This window comes from Oryzias latipes, chromosome 6 (assembly GCF_002234675.1).
Source record: "Oryzias latipes chromosome 6, ASM223467v1".
Classification (NCBI taxonomy): Eukaryota; Metazoa; Chordata; class Actinopteri; order Beloniformes; family Adrianichthyidae; genus Oryzias; species Oryzias latipes.
Window position 1 is genome coordinate 20,188,204 of NC_019864.2, and position 19,442 is coordinate 20,207,645.

The window sequence follows — 19,442 nt, forward strand, 5'->3', positions numbered from 1 at the left end:
ACAGTATCTATGTCACTACAGATTTCTTTATAAAGGACACACATTTGTATTATAAGGTTATTGTCATAGGATTCTTATGGCACAGTTTGTCCACATAATATCCTCATTCAGCTCATGTTCCAAAAACATTTAGATGTTGTAAACTATTCTGTAGATGTCATAGTTATGTGGGATGCAGCTTAGTGATGATATTTTCCTCTGAGTGTGTGTTTGTGTAGTTTTGTGTGTGTATGACCTCACCTCCTTTTCATTAAATAACTCCAGTTAGCTTCTGACACTGAAGTTAGCTGTGCAATGTGTACACAGTATAGGTCACTGGCATTGGCATTTGTTTACTGTGGCAATAAATTCTGTTTGTGTGTAGCTGCATATCGGTATATAAATTCAATTTTACACAATAAATGAATTCTTTTTTTTTTACATATAAAATGCTTATTCCTCTTGTATCCAGAAATTTAGAAAATTTGTTCAATGTCTACGTTGGCTTGTGCATCTTAATTTGTCTGCAAATGTTTGTGTGTATATGTAGGGAATGAGGCACACCCATGGTTAACCACAGGGCCGGATCTACTTTTACTCATGATCTGACAAACCAACAGCATATGGCAGCAATCCCTGATCTCTGTGAGGCTTTGAAGTGATTTGTCTGCTCTGCATGTTAAGAAAGACTCTGGGTCCTCTCTCATATAGTTTAAGCAAATGTTTACAGTAGAAGTTAGTTTGAAAAATGTATTGCTGCTGTTCTGTTGGCCATAGCAACTGAAACAGTGACTCTGCAGTGAAAGGTAAGGGTCAGAAAGGAGACTGGAGGGAAGGGAAGGGAAGGGAAGGGCACTTGCAGTGTCAGCAACATCCACCAGCCACATCCATCTTTTTTCTGCCTCTCTCTCTCTGTGTCTTTATCGAGCTTCACAGTCATTCTGCTTGTTTTAGTTGAAAAAAAAAGTCTGGTCATTGCTTTAAATCTTTAGCTTTTGGAATAAACTCTAAGCTCTATGCACGGCGACTGTCACGGTCATGAAAAAGCATGAACCAAACATTTCATTTGTCTTTTTTGCAGCCCAAACTGATGGCAAAGGATTTGCTGGACCTCGTGGCCTCTCACTTTAACCTCAAAGAAAAAGAGTACTTTGGAATTGCATACGTGGATGAAACGTAAGATACATTTAATCTGTTCATTTTGTTTTGTCAATTTGCTCGCATAAAAAATGTCCTCAAAGCAAAATTTACAACATCCATTTGATCATTTAGGAAGCAAAGCACAATTTTTTGATGTCACAGAAAATAGTGTATCTTTAAAATCCCACTCCAGTTATCTTTTGATCTATTGTAAAAGCGTTCCCAGTGTTTTTTTTATTGTGATTATGCAAGTTTTAGACAAAATTTAAAAACATTTTCTGGGACGTAGTTTCTGCAACAGGGTTGGTAACTGGGTCATTGTAAGAAGACCATCAAGGGGCATAACTGTTATTTCACCATAATCCTTATAACTCTACTCCGAGTATCACACAGAACTGATCTGGACATTCTAGTTACAATGGGTTCTGGTGTTACAGCTCAGGTATTCATCGACTTGATGGAGGACAGCAAAGATCACGAGGCCTTATCTGCCAGTAGGCCTGTTAAAAAAGCAGTGCTTACAATGCAAATGTGAAATTCAAATGAGTCTTGTTGTGTATTGTGACCTACAAAAAAACAAAGCACCATGGTGTCCTGACTGCACAGACATTCAACTCTTTTGAAAACAGGAAAAAACCGTAAATCTTTCTTCCAATGTAACCTTTGATTTCAGACTCAGCCAAGCCTGACTTGCATGACTTTTCTTTCCAGTCTTGAAGATGTCTGTGATGTAGAGATTTGTTGAATTTTCTTGCAGAAGCTGCCTTTGTGGGAAAGAAGGTTAGAGAGAGATGCCTCTCAGTTGCTTAGGAAACAGGGCAAGGTCACCAGGTTGGCAACCTGTCTGCAGTTTTTTCTCTCAGATGTGAAATAGGAGACTGATAAAGTTACAATGGGAGGAAACAAAAGACGAGAATGTCAGTGGAAAAGTAAAACTCTGGGGGCTTAAGTAGAAATGTGTTATATATTTGTAATTCCTTGCCAAGTAGAAGACATATCCAACTAATGGCATTGACTTGTTGTTTCTGCATCACCAGGGGCCACTTCAGTTGGCTGCAACTGGACCGCAGAGTGTTAGAGCATGAATTCCCCAAGAAGTCTGGTCCCATTGTGCTCTACTTCAGTGTCAGGTAAGTCTTAGTGTGAACCCTCCACCTTCACCACAAGCCGCGGTTACATGCACAAAATGTCTTGATCGGATGAAAAATCAGATTAGAATTTAACCTTGTACATGGGCCCAGAAAAACCTTTTCAGATTATAACAAATGTCTACATGGGCCACACATTCGGTCGGAATAAATCATTTTGTTTGCACATGCGCACTTTTCTTTAAAATACCGGAAGAGAAAATGAGTCTCGCTATAAACAAGCTGAGCTGCCACATACATAAATATGTGGCTGCTCCGTAATAAACGAGATGATCTTCTAAACGTGCTTTTATTATTGGTATGGTTATTATGAAGCGCCTGTTCGCTCATCATTGTATTTTTAATCCGTGGGGTCAGTGCTTTTTTTGTTGCGGAGCGGACCTGGAAGAAGGGTTAAGAGATGCTAACACGTGCTAACAACAGAACAGCCCTGGATGAACATAAAATCCATGCGGGAATAACATCAGCCTTTATTTTGTCAGGACACGACTGGAAGCAAATCCAGGTGATTGTTTGAACGGTTTCTAAGGACTGCGCAGCATTTCTGCTTAGAAAAGCTCACACCCCGCACGAAAGCCGCTGTGTAAGGTTGGCGGTCCGAGCTCTGCTCGAGCAGCTTGCTAACCCAGAGCGGCGGGACGGATCGCAGTCCGAAGTCTCCCACACATACATAACAAAACAACAAAACGCACACGTAAAAAAGCATCCTCCCCTCCCCTCAAACACAAAGTTATAAGTCCGGCTGCTCTGATCAAAAACACAGTTCGCTCGGTCCACCGGCGCCTTAGCCCAGACAGCGCAGGGTCCAGACGTCACGAGGCACGAAGCGCTCCTCCCTGGCTACCCCCCTTGCGAGGGGTGTAAGAAAAGGGAGAAGCAAGGAGCCAGCTAGGTGAGGGTGGGATGAGGGCGGGATGAGGGCGGAGCGGCGCTCCGCGCTTCGCACCGGGCGTCCGCAAAGCAGCCGGTCGGTCCTGTTTGAGCTCCAAAGCCTTCTTTGGAGCGAAACACCGTCTATGCATGACGTTAAACCTGAGCAGTAGTAACACACTAACGGAATGAACCGTTTACATGCACAACGATCGGATCAACAATCGGCATAACCCACCTATCTCCATTGGAAAGAAATTTTAAACCGAACGAGTCTGATGGGGGCAGAGTATTCCGAACGGCGTGTTTACATGACGCATTTTTGTTCAGATCAGGCTTTCTTTCTGATTACTTTTGTCCATGTAAACGCAGCTCTTGTTTAACCCGTTAACACCAGACCTTTAGCTCCGGTATTGAGGTTCTTTGAATTAGCGTTACTCTAAAATTAATGTATTTTGAGTGGATTCTAAGTTGGAGAAAAGCAGCTTTGCAAAGAAATGCAACACTTCACTACAGGAGTGAAGTGTTTATGCTATCAATGTAAACCAGCTGAGTCTGAAGCAGAGAAATGCTGCTTTATATATGCAGCCATGGTGCAGTGGTAGGGCAGTCGACCTCTGATCGAAAGACTGCAGGTTTGATTCCCGCCTTACCCGTCCATATGTTGAAGTGTCAAGACACTGAACTACACCTTGTTTCTGTTGCCATGATTCAGCAGTGGAGTCGCTATTAGTGTTTAAATAGCAAGTTAAAATGTTAGAATCTCAGTAGACTGAATTATGAAGCCAGTGTTTTCCTGCACATTAATTTCACATGGTAGGAGGAACAGATTAATAAGATAAGTTATTGGAAAAAGCTTCGACCGCCGCGTTGAACTCCCGCTCCAGTGTCTTTTAGCTACTCACAGCCCTTTTAAACCTGCCTGTATGGGTCGTATTTAAATCCTATGTAAATAACCTCACTGAGACTATAAAATGCAAAGTTTTCTTGCAGAGACTCTTTGGGGAGCATCACTGTTTGATAAGCATGTGCAGCTTTAGACTTTTTATAGGTTTTTAATAAACTAAACAGATCAAATATGTACTCTTGTACATGACAAAACCTATTATGAGATGTGCCCCCTTTAATGTACAGCTGTTACTGTTGCCTCAGATAAAAGCCCCTCACTGACCCTATGACAGCAGGATCATAAAACAAAGCCTGAAACTCTCCTCTTTTATGTCTTCAAACAATGGCTTTACACTCACATAACCCAGAGCTGGCTGTTACATTGACATTTTGTTTTCTTTTTTATAGTATTATTGATTTAGGCGCTTGCATAATGTTAAATGTGCAATATAAAATACTTTTTTTTAGATAAACAAAGCAAAACACTGTTCAGCAAATGTGATCCCATGTACAAAAATTGAAAACTCAAGCCTTTGTTTATATTTTTTGTCAAAACTAGAACTTAATGAGGTCACATAATAAACACCAGTATGCTGCTCTTTGTCTGGAAAACAGCATGATCACTCAGCATAAAAGTATTATTTATTGGTAACTTTTACAAGCTAGTAAAAATCATAACACAGTAAAGCAGCTTCTTTAGTCACAACCCACAGAATCCCAGCAGAATGCAGCAGGTCCTGATTTTACTAAGTGCTCCTCATAGAAGTGTGTTAAACAGCTGTGTGTCTGTGGGCAGACTGCTGGGTGAAGGTCTCTCTCTGTGTATTGGATTAGACTAAAATGTGTTTGCGATTGTGATCATAGCTCTGTGAACTCTGACACAATTTTGAGTTGCAAACCCCCCCCCCCCCCCCCCCCCCATCTCTTTTCTCCCACAGTTCAACTCAATCTCTAACCTCAATCTCTTTAAATGTCACAGTGGGTGCATCTCCACCCAAACACATCTCCTTCACATCTGTACACTCGTTTGCTCCATGTGCAGATTCATAGTGGAACAGCAGTGAGCCCTAATGTCAGACCTGAATCTATTATGAGGCGCAGCATGATGGTTTAGCTCTGTTTTTTTGTGGATTTATAGGCTTCATGTTAGCTCACACTCATGTTGTCATTTTTTGTGTGTTGTGGAAACATGTGAGACCGATGACAATATTTGGCAGATTTAGTCGGGGCTTTTTTTTTTGCAAGCCTGCTGCTTTGCTGACAGTGTGCATGTCTCATCAACACCGCAGCTTTAATTAAACATTCAAACTCCGAATATTGACAGGACTCCTCTCATTCTCTCTGGCAGCTCAATGCGTAGCGTGATTTAAGCCCTCCCGCATCGATCCACCTACAGCCATACTCACTCGATGCCTGAACACACTCACTCGCATGCTCCTATGTAGACATGTTTTGGACACCTTGTTTAGTCACAAAGAGATAAACATCTGAGAGACGAAGCAAACAATTTCATTGGAGAGAAACCTTTGGAATTTGTATTTTCACTACAGATGACAGCAGCATGTAGCCTCCAGTGCACCACTTGCTCCCCTCCAGTTCTGCATGCATTTATGGGCTAAATTTAGATGGCATTATTATGTCAGTTCCATGCTATATGCTCTGCTAGAAGTGGGTTACTGTGCTTTTCCCTCCAGTGTGTGAGTGTCTGTATTTCACTGTGTGGAATCACTGTACCGTGCTGATCGTGCACCGGGACAAACGATTGTGCAAAGAGCATCATGTGCACATCAAAAGGCTGAATGTTTATGTGACTGCATATGCAGATGGAGGAATGTGAACACACTACCAAAATAACAATGGACAGCCAGCGCGGGCACAGGGAGATTGGATGTCAAGGGAGAAAAAAATGTTCATTGAACTCTTTCTGCTTCTGTTGGGGTTCGCCCCCTGCTGGTCATCTGTATTATTGCTTAATCATTGTCACTGCTGTAAAATGCAGAACAGGCAAAAGCATACATGTAGAAATATTAAAGCCAAAGTGAAGACAACACCCAGCATTACTAGAACAGAGTTCTGTATTTTATTTAGGTTGTAAAGATAGTTATATAGATAAGCCATTGCTAAAAGGGTTGACAATAATAAACCTTCTTTATATTTTTTAGGTTTTACATCGAGAGTATATCTTATCTCAAGGACAATGCTACAATTGAGCTGTTCTTTCTTAATGCCAAGTCTATCATATTCAAGGTAAGCTTTTTATGTCTCATGTTGATGTGTTTTTATCCCTAATAAGAAATAACACTGCATCTATTTACAAAACCAGTAGTCTTAGTATCCTAATCCATTGCTATTTGATTCACATGTTTTGCGTAACAACTTTATCAACAGAATAACCTTGTATTTAGAAGTATGCCACCAATTTGTTAACCCAATTTTGGAATCTAAATTAGAGGCTGCCACCTGAGGAAAACCTGGACCTCTGCTCTGCACACTGATTTTTGAGCTATTTGCATCAGCTGTTACTCATCACACTGAGCAATGTCCTACATCACAGCAACAAGCCAATAATGTGACACATTTACTGCCATCTGGCAATGCTGAAGCCCATTTATGTAGACCTTATGGATGGCTATGAAATTCTTTTTTGGAGAAAACCCTCATAAAATGAACTTTTACTTTACTAGATTTTTATGCTGAGGCATTTTGTATTGACTAGGACAACCCTGTTTTTTTTATTAGCATAATTTACACATATTTAGTGAAAAAGATTACTTTTTAGTACATATTTACTTGTTATCTTGTTATCATCTTTCCATGTAGTTTTAATGATATGCAGTTATGTGTTGTGTCCACAGGAGGGCGCATGTACACAAAGCTCATGGTTTTGTGTCAACTCGAATAAAACATGAAATATTGAGTGAGAATCAAAATGATGATATATAGACACATATACTATAGTTTACACAAACTTATTATCTTTTATCATAAGTGTGCATCCTGGAAAACAAACAGCATATTTTCAATGATAAAGTAAAATTTTGTAGAGGCAGGAACATTTTTAATCCCCATTTCAGCACAGTTTGTATTTCACTTTAGCACTTTCAGACAAGAAAAGGAGGTGTTACTCATGAATGTCATTGTCTTTTCTTTTGCAGGAGCTAATTGAAGTAGACAGTGAGGTTGTCTTTGAGTTGGCCTCCTATATCCTACAAGTAAGAAAACGTTTACTAATTTGTGTGATTGTAGTTTTTATGTCCACATTAACTTTGTTATACAAAAGTATACTTTTGTCCACGAATTGCAGTAAACAGTTTGCTGGTGACTGTTATATCTTCATGAGTGTGTGACCATGCATGAGGATCGTTAAACGTATTTCATGTTGACCTGCGATCAGATGAAAGTTTTTAAAATATGTCAGAAGTTTGCTGTCAACCAACTGAACAGAGCATGAGAAGATCCGCACTGCTTTTGCTTCCCGAACACACTGCATTGTGGGAACCGTTTCTTTGATCCCAGATCTTTTTTCTTTGATTTTCTTCTCTCAGAGAAGCTCATTCCATTAACTGGGATTCTGCTATGTCAGGTTACACATTAGGCTGACTGGCTCGTCTGCGTGTGTTTGTGTGTCCGTGGTGGTATTTGTTCCATGTGTTCAGGTGCAGTCGTACAGTATCAGGTATCCGTTCCTCAAGCTTTGAAGTTTTCCTTCAGTGTCTCTCTTTGGCTCCAGCAGGGCAGTCTTTATGGCTGCATTACTTCTGCAAGCTGTATAAATATAAACATAAATCTGATCAGTTTTTCCATACTCCTGATCAAATGTCTGATATGTTCTCACTATTTCTGTTTCTTTTCACAGGAGGCAAAAGGGGATTTCACCAGGTAAATAAACAATTATTCTTTTATTATCTAGGATTTCTTATTTGCATCAAATGTAAGTACACTGTGTAAGTTTTCTGACTTTCAGTCTTAAATATGCCTGAGTGATGAGACTAGTTGAGAAACTGTTCTCCAATGTCCTCCAACTATGTTTATGTAAAGAAAATATTTAAGTATGAAGCGATTTTACTTTTTTAATATGAGGAGCAAAAACCAAAATGTATGAACACCATCATTACAATCATTTCGTAAGTTTAGATTAAACTTACCTTTTAGCTTTGCAGGTTTTTAATAGCCCAAAGGTACATCATCCTTATTGCAGCGTGGATAACTAACTACAGCAGCCGTCACCTCTGACCTCATATCCGCTGGTTAAAGAAGTAAATAAACTCCACATCCTGAAGTGGACTGGAATGTGACACTCTCTAGAGACATTCCTTTCAACTTATTCCCACTTGTTTTATATCTCAGTCACACACACTCATCCCCACACTAGGCATTTTCACTCAGCATTCACGCTGAATGACTATAGAAAAGCTGCTGTCATTAAACCATCACTGTTTTTAATGACTGGCACAGATCAGAGAGACATTACAGCCGGAAACTGCTGTGTCCTTCTGCCACAAGCCAGGATTGTGGAATCAATTCACTGGCAACTATCCAATTGTGATAAATATTATATTTGTCTTTCTTTCTCATGCACAACAGAGTTCTTTCAAACAGTATTCAGGTCATTCCTCTACAAGATCTAACAACATTTTCTCACATAACTTTCTTTTGGTTCAATAATAATGGAAACATTTGTTTCTGTCATATTTTCTGAGAGTTTGAGCCCTCATAACATTTGTTGGGCTTTTAGGCTTTGGAAATACTGTATATACTACAACTAATGCTAGCATTTGCATTTGGGAGTTGGTTGTATTGCATACAGAACACATTTGACTTTCACTTGTCAATATTAAAATGTTGAAAATGCTGTAAACGGTTTTTAGGTCCCCTGAGCCATGCCAAGACCCCTCCGAAGGACCAGTCCACAAATATTACCCAAAACTCCCATCGGCAGTTAGAACTAAAGAAGCAACTCAGATGAACAGCAAAAACAAATCAAGATCAGTGCTGGTTCCATCAGTCCAGGTTTTCTGAAGAAAAGAATCCGGTGTAAACCAGAGGAATAGTTTAGTGAATTCATATCAATAGAACAGCTGTTTTGTTAATGTTGGATAGTGAGGATGTGTTCCAAAGTCTCAGATCAAAGGTTGCCATGGTCCCAGAGTCGCCTTTACCTTTTTGAGCTTTACCGGTGTCTAAAGATTGGCTAGAGGATTGCAATAAAGTACGAAGCCCGATTGCTGCTGGAGATCTAGAAACCAGTTCAAGTCTCTTTAGCTCGTACTGTGGCATTGTGCCTCATTTACTCTGTTCTAATCTTTTCGAGCTCCATTCCCCTTTCTTATTTTTTTAAAACTATTTTTAACGTTTAGACCTTACTTTTTATCCCTCTTGTTTTCTCCTGGCCCACTGTCAGTTTTTCTGCAGCTGCTTAGAATTGGGCCGCACCCAGTCCTTAAAATAGAGTTTTCAGAACATCAACATTTAGTCCTCTCCGTCAACCAGACTGACTGTGTTTACCTGACTCGCACAAAACCTGGTTTTTAAAACTATCCCAAGGTATCTTTAGTTGTTATACATTCAGAATTATTGTGTGTGTGTGTGTAATTTATTCAAAGCAGATTTAGCACTGATCTGACCTCTTTGCCTGTCTTTCACAGCAATGATGTAACCAGGTCTGACCTGAAGAAGCTGCCTGCTCTGCCCACTCAGGCCTTAAAGGAGCACCCATCTCTGGCTTACTGGTTAGAGCCTCTTCTATTGTAGAAGAATTTCTTCTCACCTGCTGTCTCTTTTAAAAACGCTCCGTTTCCTGTTATTGTTCCACAGCGAAGACAGGGTTATAGAGCATTACAAGAAGCTCAGTGGGCAGTCGAGAGGGCAGGCTATCGTAAAGTAAGGAAATCCCTGTTTTTGCTTGTTTGTGCAGTGTGTGGAAGACAGTCTTCCTCATGAACCCCTACATCTCTGCTTCTCTTGTCCTTACAGTTATATGAGCATTGTCGAGTCTTTGCCCACATATGGAGTACATTACTATGCTGTAAAGGTACACTTTTACTGCTTTGCCTTTACTTTTTTCCTTTATGCATTCACATAACTTTCTTTTTTTGTCTCTGGGCCTGCTTGCAGATATTGGAAACTTACAAATGAAATGAAGCACTTCTAAGGTGTTTTTTTTTTCTTTTTCCTTTTCTTTTAATGTATTTTTTTCCAGGACAAGCAAGGGATCCCATGGTGGTTGGGTCTGAGCTATAAAGGCATCTTTCAGTACGACTACCAAGACAAAGTGAAACCCAGAAAGGTGAGCTAAAGCTCCATGTGAGCTCTCTGTCTTCCCTTTTTATGAATTCTAAAAGAACATTTCTTTTGAAGTTTTTCTTTTGTAAAAATTCATTTCAAGTCTTTTCACAAAACAAGGACACACCCCCATAGAAAAAAATGCTAGTTTGTTTCTCTACATTTTAGTTTAACCAGTTAAATCCACTGATTTAAAAAATAGTTGCTATTTACTGTATATTGTCTACTGGACTGGAGCTTCGTGTAGAAATCTATGCTCTGATGTTAGCAGAGAGAAGGTGTTTAGAAGGGAAGCTTCCAATATGTTTTTATTTATTGGAGGAAGTTAGCTTCCAGTGTTGCTTAACTGACAGCACACTTCCAGATGGTAAATGTAGGCGTGTAGATTCCTGCCGTTTGCCTCATCAGTAATTTTGTTTTCCACTAAATAACCGCTCAACATTCACATAACCTGGACATTTAATTACCTCCAAATGTCTGCTTTATAGGACTCATTATGAATGTTAGTTGGAAATTATGCTGATAAAGAAGCAGATTCTCTTGTGCAAATTATATCTAGGTACAGCCCTCCCAACATGATGATCATTGTGTATGTCAATGATGAAGATCAGCAGTGGTTTGTGTGGGAAATTACTGGGAAATCTGTATTAAAATTTGCTGTAACTGTGAATGAGAGAAGACCCAGCTGGGATATGAACCAAGAACTTTTGACTGTGAGGTGGGAGTGCTAACCAACTCTGTAGTTTTTATTGCTAATAAAACTTTATACATAATGCAGGATTGCAAAAGTACTAAAAAAAAGAGAAAGAGAGTTAAAAACATTTCTATCTAAGTGAATAATCAAGCATTCACAGATGAAAAGCAACAGTGTTTGTGAGTCATGAAGCTGCAGGTCTGACCCGTCTGACTTTTTAAAATGGAAGAGAGGGATCCTCGGCGTGCTGTAGAGAATCTTTACAGACCATTGACTGTATTTCAGAGCTGGACCAAGTAAGTGTGAAGTCACCCGTAGAAAATGATTTACCTCCAGCTTCAACCAAAGGAAGTCAATTCCGTCGCCATATTTTGGGACACGGTCATCGCCATGTTGGAACCAGAAATTGTCAGTAAGCTGTTATCGGTCTGAGTCAGACTGAGTCAACATCAACGTCAGACCACATACTTTTATTGAGGCATCTGATTGGCAACTTTTTCTTGAATACCTTGCAGTAGCGGAGCAAGAATGGTTATTCTGACAAATGTAGTAAGTGAGTAATGATAACTGTTGATTTCTCTATTGAAGTACGTAGGATTTCGGTGTGTCTTTTTTGGAACGCCATGGGGGGAGGGGGTCAATCAGTCCAGTTCTCATATACAGTCAATGTCGTAGATGTTGTCATGAGGCAATGCTATCTCTGTTTGAATTGGAGGAAGCGCCTCATTGATGATCTTCCTATGATCATCCTATGAGTCAGACAGTTTGAGTAACACTAAACACTGACTCAGAGGGTAACCACCCAAACTGACTTATGGACGACAAACTACAGGACATGTTTATTCACAATGCAATTGCTTCTACCTCGATGGTTAGAAAAGGTCACACACTTCTATGACCTCATTTGTGTCCAGTGACTGTTTCAAACAGGGATTACAGTTTTAATGCTGTGCCCCTCTCTTACTGACTGATTATGTCCCACTTGTCGACGGGGCGGTGCAGTCATAAGTTTACTGTCAAACACTGGAAAATGTGGTTCATTGTGACATCCTCCCACATGAATTTCCCTGCGTATTGATAAACATGTCATGTGACGAAAGAAGCTGAGATCATAGCAGCAACTAAATTTTGGCCGTTTTGGTGCAGATAAAATGCTTCTCAAATGCAATCATTCTAAAACTGCCAACAAATAAAAGGAAGTGGCTGTAGAGTGTAAGTCCATCTTTTTGAGACTATACACTAGAACCCCACCCATGGATGAAACAATAGTCTTTGGGGCCCTCTGGTCCAAGTATAAAAAATACTAATTCTTTGCCTCGGTGTCGCACTGACCCAAGCTATTTAAAGTCTCCATTCTTCAAATCATCTCAAGGGACTATCACAACACCAAAGAAAGGCATTTACACTATCAGATTTACCCTTTTCGTCCGCCATAAAAGCACGGCTGCTTTCAAAGGCATTATTGTAGAACGGGCGGGTGTGGGCTGTGTATGCAAGCGCCTTGTTTTCTGAGGACTGATGACCAGCCACTTCCTCTGCTCGTGTGTGTTCGTGCCATTGTGTAGGCGTGTTCTACGGTCCAAAACGAAGAAGTTGCACGGCGTGTGTGAGCACACGTACAACCCTGATTACAGAGGGACCAAGTGGCTGTCACCGATTTGATGGGGAAAAGCTGTCACCTTGTTTTCATCAGATACTGGCCGTGTTGACACTCATTCACACGGGCTCCAAATCGTTTGAAGATTGATCAAGTAGACACCGTGCAAAATGTCAACAAAATACAAAAACTTTAACTTCAGGATGCTCTATTGTCACGTTGGTAAATTGGCAGCACGTAGCCTCTGAAAGTTCCGGAAACTCAATTACAGCAGCGTATCTCAAAACACCAACACTTGCTTGATAAGGGAAGCTTTTTTTGTTGTTGTTTTTAAAGATTTTGTTCAGCATTATGTTTAGATGCATATCTCACCTCCACAGCTTTAGCCGTATGTAACAAACACTCTGTAACTATTAACCTGCTATGTTTAGCAGCATGCTACATTACCACTTTACACTCCACTGAGAGGGTACGGTACAGCAAGAACTTTGATTAAACAACAGATTTCATGATGACATTTACGTAGGCAGAAAATTATTGCTGTCCTCTCCTCCTTCTCCTCCTCCTCATCCTTCTGTTCATTGTTTTACTAAGATTTTAAAATTCCTGTGCAGTGACCTGTTACTCCCTTCACTGGCTTTTACTCCCTTTTCTTCTGTCATAACAGGAATATTCATCTTTACGCCCTTACAGTCATTTTTGAGGTTTAAAATGCCAGCTAGAAGATACAGAAAATCATTTGGTCCCAAAAAAAAGCTCCCCTTTTACTTTCTGGCTAACAAGAAACAGATTCAAGACCGTGTGCTCAGAAAGATCTGGCTAACAAAACAAGAGCTCCTCAATCACAAGGCTGCAGAAGCTTTCTCTCCCACTTTACCACCCCAGACACACACTGCCACCCCCTCCACCCAAACTTTCTTTGTACACACACCTCCCAACCACAGCTCAGAGCAAAAACCCACAATCCCTGAGGGAGGGAGGGAGGGAGGGGTCACGGGGAGGGGGAGGCATAAACGCCCCCTCTCATCTCAACCCTCCCAGCAGAACTGCAGGAGAGGAAGAAATTTTTTACCTCACACGCTTTCTCTCCCCAAAATCTACAGATGGTGGAGCACCACCACCTTCAAACTTTTTGTTCCCTGATGGTTGAAAGGACAGAGGAGAAACACGTGCTGTGGAGTACATCTTGAGGGAGGCTTTGTTTTCCAGCTGCTCTTACCTTTTTTTTTTTTTTTACAGAGGATTTGATTGTTTAAGAGACGGATTACAAGAAAAAAAAGGTTTGGGGAGTAAAATAAGCCTCCTCTCAGACTGTGTTACTCTAAAGTAAGGCCATCTAACTTTAGGATCTGCTTTAAAAACACTATTTGGTCTGGGCCTGATCATAGACCTTGGACCTCTGCTTTCCTTGTATCATCTCTCCTATTTATTCCGCCAAGCACCTTCTTGAATTTGAAGCATTCAGGGATAAGAAAGGCTGTGGCTTACAAGTGAAACATGCTGACCTGTGATCTGTTTGTTCTTCTCCTGGTTCTGTTTGGCCTCAGGTGTTCCAATGGCGTCAGCTGGAGAACCTTTACTTCAGAGAGAAGAAGTTTTCAGTGGAAGTTCATGACCCCAGGAGGTAAATTTATATCACAAACTGATGCTTGGATTGACTTTTGCAGCACTTCGACTTGAGGAAATGACAGTGTAACACTTCTTTTCTCACACACATTGATTTCTACTCAGGTTTGAAGTATTACAGCTTAATCCTAATGTAAAATGGTTTTTCCTCAGTTATAGATACACTTAGGGAAACATTAGCTTTGAATTAATACTATTGTCTGGTGGCATATCCTATCATTTAAGAACATTTATGCAAAACAGACAGAAACTTGGCAGTCTAACTGGGAATGTTGGCAGCAGAGCAAACTGAAGATGTCCTGATGGAAGCTTATGCAGATTGAAATCTAATTATTACCATACGTGTGCTTTTAGCAGGACACATATGTTTGTACAAAGTGAGGAATTATAAAGGAGATGGGCCTGATGAAGCAGACTGTTGGGGTTTTTAAAAGAAGCTGTCATTAGACCGGTCCACTGCTCCGCTAAGTTCGAATGTTTAAAAGAGAGAACTGTGTGTGGCTTTGCAAAAAAAGGAATCTTTATTTGTGAGCAGTCTTTACTGAAGTGTTCCATCATACGTGTTGTGATTCCTAAATGTAGAGCTTCTATCTGTATTCAGTGTATATAAGGAGGTCTCGTTTCCGCTCCAACTGTAGGGCGTCAGTAACGAGAAGGACGTTTGGTCACAGTGGCATTGCTGTCCATACCTGGTACGCCTGTCCCGCCCTCATCAAGTCCATCTGGGCCATGGCTATTAGCCAACACCAGTTCTACCTGGACCGCAAGCAGAGCAAGGTCAGTCGTTCCCCCAAGATTATAAAAGCATCTATTAAGCAACTGAGATGTCAAATGCTCTTGTTTTTTAAGTTTATGGAGCTTTTTCATGATGATGACGATGAATCCCTCTCTATTTGTTCCCTGCAGTCAAAGATCCACGCAGCACGGAGTTTAAGCGAGATCGCCATAGATCTTACAGAAACAGGAACTTTGAAGACGTCCAAGCTGGCCAACATGGGCAGCAAGGGAAAGATTATCAGTGGCAGCAGTGGCAGCCTTCTCTCCTCAGGTGAGTGTGTGTCTGTGCCAGCGAAAAGAGAGAATTAAGAAACATTAAGAGACAGTCACAGAGGGCCAGTATGCCAATGTACTGGTCTGTATGCAAGTGCAGACAATGAGGAGTCTTGCTGACAACTTAAAAGACAGAAACAGCTGCTGCTAGAAAGTGGCGTCACATTTCCTGTTGAAGGTTCTCACACTTATTCAGTTTTGGCACCCAGCCAGTCAATGCATTGAGGTCAGGTTTAGACAAACTGCAGTTAAAGCTCGACTTAGACATTCAATCAGACCGTTGTCCGTGACCACATCATGCAAGGCAGGAGAGTTCTGAAGCCCAACAATGATAGGTCGTGTTAATCATAATGTTAATTAAAATGACAAAAAATTGGTTTCCACAAAATTGGTTCCATGTGGAGCAAAGAGGTCGTTTCATACCTGCTTTACACAAACATCACGTACTGTGCATGTATATGTGGTGTCAAACTAATGTACAGTAAACCCTTGTTTTTCGCGGGGGTTACGTTCCAAAAAGAACCCGTAATAGGCAAAATCCGTGAAGTAGAAACCTTTTATTTTTTTTACAATCATTATACAATTAAATCCTCTATTATACATTGAAAAAAAAGAACAAACGATTTTACAGGCTCAAGCATTTGTTTCACAAATAAAAGTACTTTAGCAACTTTTTTTCAACAAATAACTGTACTGTACTGTCAAATAATAATTTTAATCATCAATGTGAACAGAAGGCTTCAAATCGCGGGGATTAGCACCGCCCACCGCGACCCGAGTTTTGGATTAAACGGGAGAAAACGCGGTGCAGGTGTGTTTGTTCGAGAGAAGAACATAATGATAGGCAGTTGTTGTCGCTCTTTTTTCTATGGGTTTTAGAGAAACTTGAAATGGCAAGATGATTTGCACGTACGTGTTGTAAATTTGGCAAGCTGTTTTACGTACGTGTACATATTAAACTGCAACGTTATTGACGCACAGGTAGAGAAGAATCTGAGTGACTTTTTAGCCAATCAGAATGCAGAACACAATGCACGATGCAAATCCGTGAAGTAGCGAAACCGTGAAAAGTAAACCGCGTTATAGCGAGGGATCACTGTACCTAAATATTGAAATGTTTTAGCTTTGATGTAGTTTCAGTCAGCTGATGGTTTTCCTTTCTGCTTAGAGCAGCTCAAAGCGCTTCACTGTTAAAAATAAACAGACATATAAAAAAATCAGCCACCAAAAATTAATTTGTTATATTAGCATGATTTTAACATCACTTATAGGAAGAATGAAGCACTTGTGTCAGTAATTTACTTTATTCATTATCATTTTAACTTAAGCTACTAGGAACAAGAAGCATTTTTTTATCAGCTGGTGTTTAACTCATTTTTGTCTCTATTTTACACATTTTATTGCAGTTTATTTTTTATTCATTTTTACTGTTTTAAGTTGATCAGTTTGAGTGATGTCTCAGTTTCTGTCCAGGGTCACAATAAGCTTGTAATCCACCACAAATTACTATTGGTTTTACTAGATTCCCCTACTTTACTCTAACAGTTGAGTCTTACTTGTAGTTAAAACAGATTTTTCAAGTTTTGAAGTTTTTTGTTGTTGCATAAACCTCAAACTAGCTAACAAACCTAAACCTAAAATCGGTTCGTTTCACAGTCGTCTCTGTTCTCATACCAGAAAACCAAAATTCCAGATAAATGTTTTGCGTCTTAAAACAAAGGAGATTATTTTCTTTATTTTTTTGCGACAAAACATTTTCAGCTGTGGTTACTTTTGTATTGTGTGAATGTTTGACTGTGCAGTTTATGTTAGGTCAGCCAGGGAGCAGCAGATAGAAACACTGTGTGTGTGTGGGTGAAGGGTGAGGGGTAAGTGGGTGCTGTTCCAAACACGATTGGCACCATCTATGGACCTTGGAAAAGTGCGTCATGCGCTTTTGTCCTAAATTGGCCTTTCCTTGCATGCCTCACACAAACTTGTAGCAATTTTTTTTCCTTCTTATCAAAACCTTCCACTCACTTCCCTGTAAACATCCTGTGAGAGCAGCAGGTGCACACTAGAGTGGATCCCTCCCCTCTCAAATTTGCCCCGCAGCACCAGCTCGGACTTGTGGCTTTATTTACGGTGTATTTTGCATCTCATAGGCTCTCAGGAATCGGACAGCTCCCAGACAGCTAAAAAGGACATGCTGGCAGCGCTGAGGGCCAGGCAGGAAGCTTTGGAGGAAACGCTCAAACAGCGACTAGAGGAACTCAAGAGCATCTGTATTAGAGAAGCGGTAGGAATCAACATTTATCATCACTTTTTCTCACAATGACTTTTTATTAATATATTCTGGTCTTCTTCCTTCTAGGAACTAACAGGGAAGCTCCCGAAAGAATATCCTTTAGATCCAGGGGAGGAGCCCCCCACAGTGAGACGGAAGATTGGCACCGCCTTTAAACTGGATGAGCAGAAAATTCTACCTAAGGGAGAGGTAAAGGCTCCCTGTTTTTGCTGCTTTAGGCCCTCTGTTGTCAACACCTGTTCTGCTGTTTGCAATGCTCATTTCTAAAAGAAATGTAAACATTTATATGAAACAGTTGAGCTCCACTTTTTGGAGTAAAACTGATACATCCGGGTTCAAAGAAAGTTATCCTTTTTTTTGCCACGGGTAAATTTTCCAAAGGAGTAGAGCTTCTAAATATAGTCTTGCAGAGTTCTTACCACAGGAAGTGGTGATAGTAGGATTGTGCGTGCCCCCACATGTGTGTAATGCTGTGGTTGTGTGCTTTGAAAACAGTCCAGGGATAGAACATCAGAAAACTGCCTCAAAAGCAAGAGCTGCTTTTGTCCTTACACCTTCAAATCATGCACACAATGGAACAGAATTTTCCTTCAGTTTGAGTAATCTAAAATGAAATCAATCTAAATAGACATTCCTGTTCTGTTTTATGGAGTCAAATTGATTTATGTCTATGTTTCTATATTTGTACTGGTTATGTTTGTTGATATGGGTTTATCTGTAATGCTGTAGCATGTGTAGGGTGGTCAGTATATCAGTTCTGTTTTCTCTGCCACTGTTAACTTCTGCAGGTTTTAGATTCAATTAATGCCTTCAAAATAAGTCTTGTTGTTCTTGGGCATACTGCTTTTGTTTGACCAAACTTTTCCTGTGCGTGTTTTTGTCAGGAAGAGGAGCTGGAGCGCTTGGAGCGCGAGTTTGCCATTCAGTCTCAGATTACGGAAGCAGCCAGGCGTCTCGCCAGCGACCCTCACGTGAGCAGTAAGAAGCTGAAGAAACAGAGGAAGACTTCTTATCTGAACGCTTTGAAAAAGCTCCAGGAAATTGAAAACTCCATCAATGAGTACCGCATCCGCTCAGGCAAAAAACCAACGCAGAGGGCGTCCCTTATCATCGAAGGTACCCATAACCTCCTGTGTGCTACAGGGAAATTAAACCGTTTCCATATCTGCTTTTGTCTGAGCTGTCATCTCTTTTTCAAATTGAACTGATTTACTCCAAAGAAGTAGTGTTTGGAGCATTTTTAGACCCTTTTCAAGCTGTTTTATTTTATTTATTTACAGAGAACAAAGTGAAACATAAGAATATTTTGTTATAATCTCTTATGTTGTTGTTTCATGTCCTCTTCTCTTGTAGAAGCCAACATTTGTTCTGAAGACAGCTCGTTATCAGATGCATTGGTTTTAGATGATGGTAAGCCTTTACTCTTGTTTTCTCCTCCATAGAACATTGATCATTGGGATTCAAACTGGATTTGAAATATGACAAACCTTTACAAAGCTTTCGTTTGTCATCTTGTTTTAGATGATCCTCAAGTCACAGGTACACCAACGTACTCTCCGGTAGCATCTCCCCACAAGGGCCTCCCTCCCAGACCACCATCTCATAGTCGGCCCCCTCCCCCGCAGTCTCTGGACGGCTTGCGACATATGCACTACACGCGCTCAGACTATGATAAATCTCCCATTAAGCCAAAAATGTGGAGCGAATCCTCACTGGATGAGCCGTATGAAAAAATCAAAAAGCGCTCATCTCACTCCAGGTGAGAAGAGATTTCTCATCCGTTAAAATAACATGAGCATATACTTCTATTTACAGTCAGAAGTTATGTGTTCAATTTTTCAAATTGCATTTCTATCAGTTTTTGGTGAACTCATGAATGAC

The 19,442-nt window shown here is 40.4% G+C and overlaps 1 protein-coding gene across 7 annotated transcripts in view; it reads left to right on the forward strand.

Annotated features, from left to right (window-relative positions):
- frmd4a (FERM domain containing 4A) overlaps positions 1-19,442 on the forward strand; it is an 83,855-nt gene that overhangs the window by 58,399 nt on the left and 6,014 nt on the right. For 5 of the 7 annotated variants that reach the window (XM_011476222.3, XM_011476218.3, XM_011476216.3 and 2 more), the window contains exons 3-19: positions 1,061-1,155; positions 2,157-2,249; positions 6,188-6,272; positions 7,181-7,237; positions 7,882-7,904; positions 9,671-9,754; positions 9,840-9,905; positions 9,999-10,056; positions 10,225-10,311; positions 14,146-14,222; positions 14,860-15,001; positions 15,131-15,272; positions 17,419-17,552; positions 17,628-17,750; positions 18,446-18,677; positions 18,915-18,971; positions 19,083-19,320. In XM_011476222.3, the coding sequence (XP_011474524.1) occupies positions 1,061-1,155; positions 2,157-2,249; positions 6,188-6,272; positions 7,181-7,237; positions 7,882-7,904; positions 9,671-9,754; positions 9,840-9,905; positions 9,999-10,056; positions 10,225-10,311; positions 14,146-14,222; positions 14,860-15,001; positions 15,131-15,272; positions 17,419-17,552; positions 17,628-17,750; positions 18,446-18,677; positions 18,915-18,971; positions 19,083-19,320 (1,793 nt within the window). The remainder of the gene's footprint in view (positions 1-1,060; positions 1,156-2,156; positions 2,250-6,187; positions 6,273-7,180; positions 7,238-7,881; positions 7,905-9,670; positions 9,755-9,839; positions 9,906-9,998; positions 10,057-10,224; positions 10,312-14,145; positions 14,223-14,859; positions 15,002-15,130; positions 15,273-17,418; positions 17,553-17,627; positions 17,751-18,445; positions 18,678-18,914; positions 18,972-19,082; positions 19,321-19,442) is intronic. The other 2 variants (XM_011476224.3, XM_011476217.3) reach the window with 1 other exon arrangement.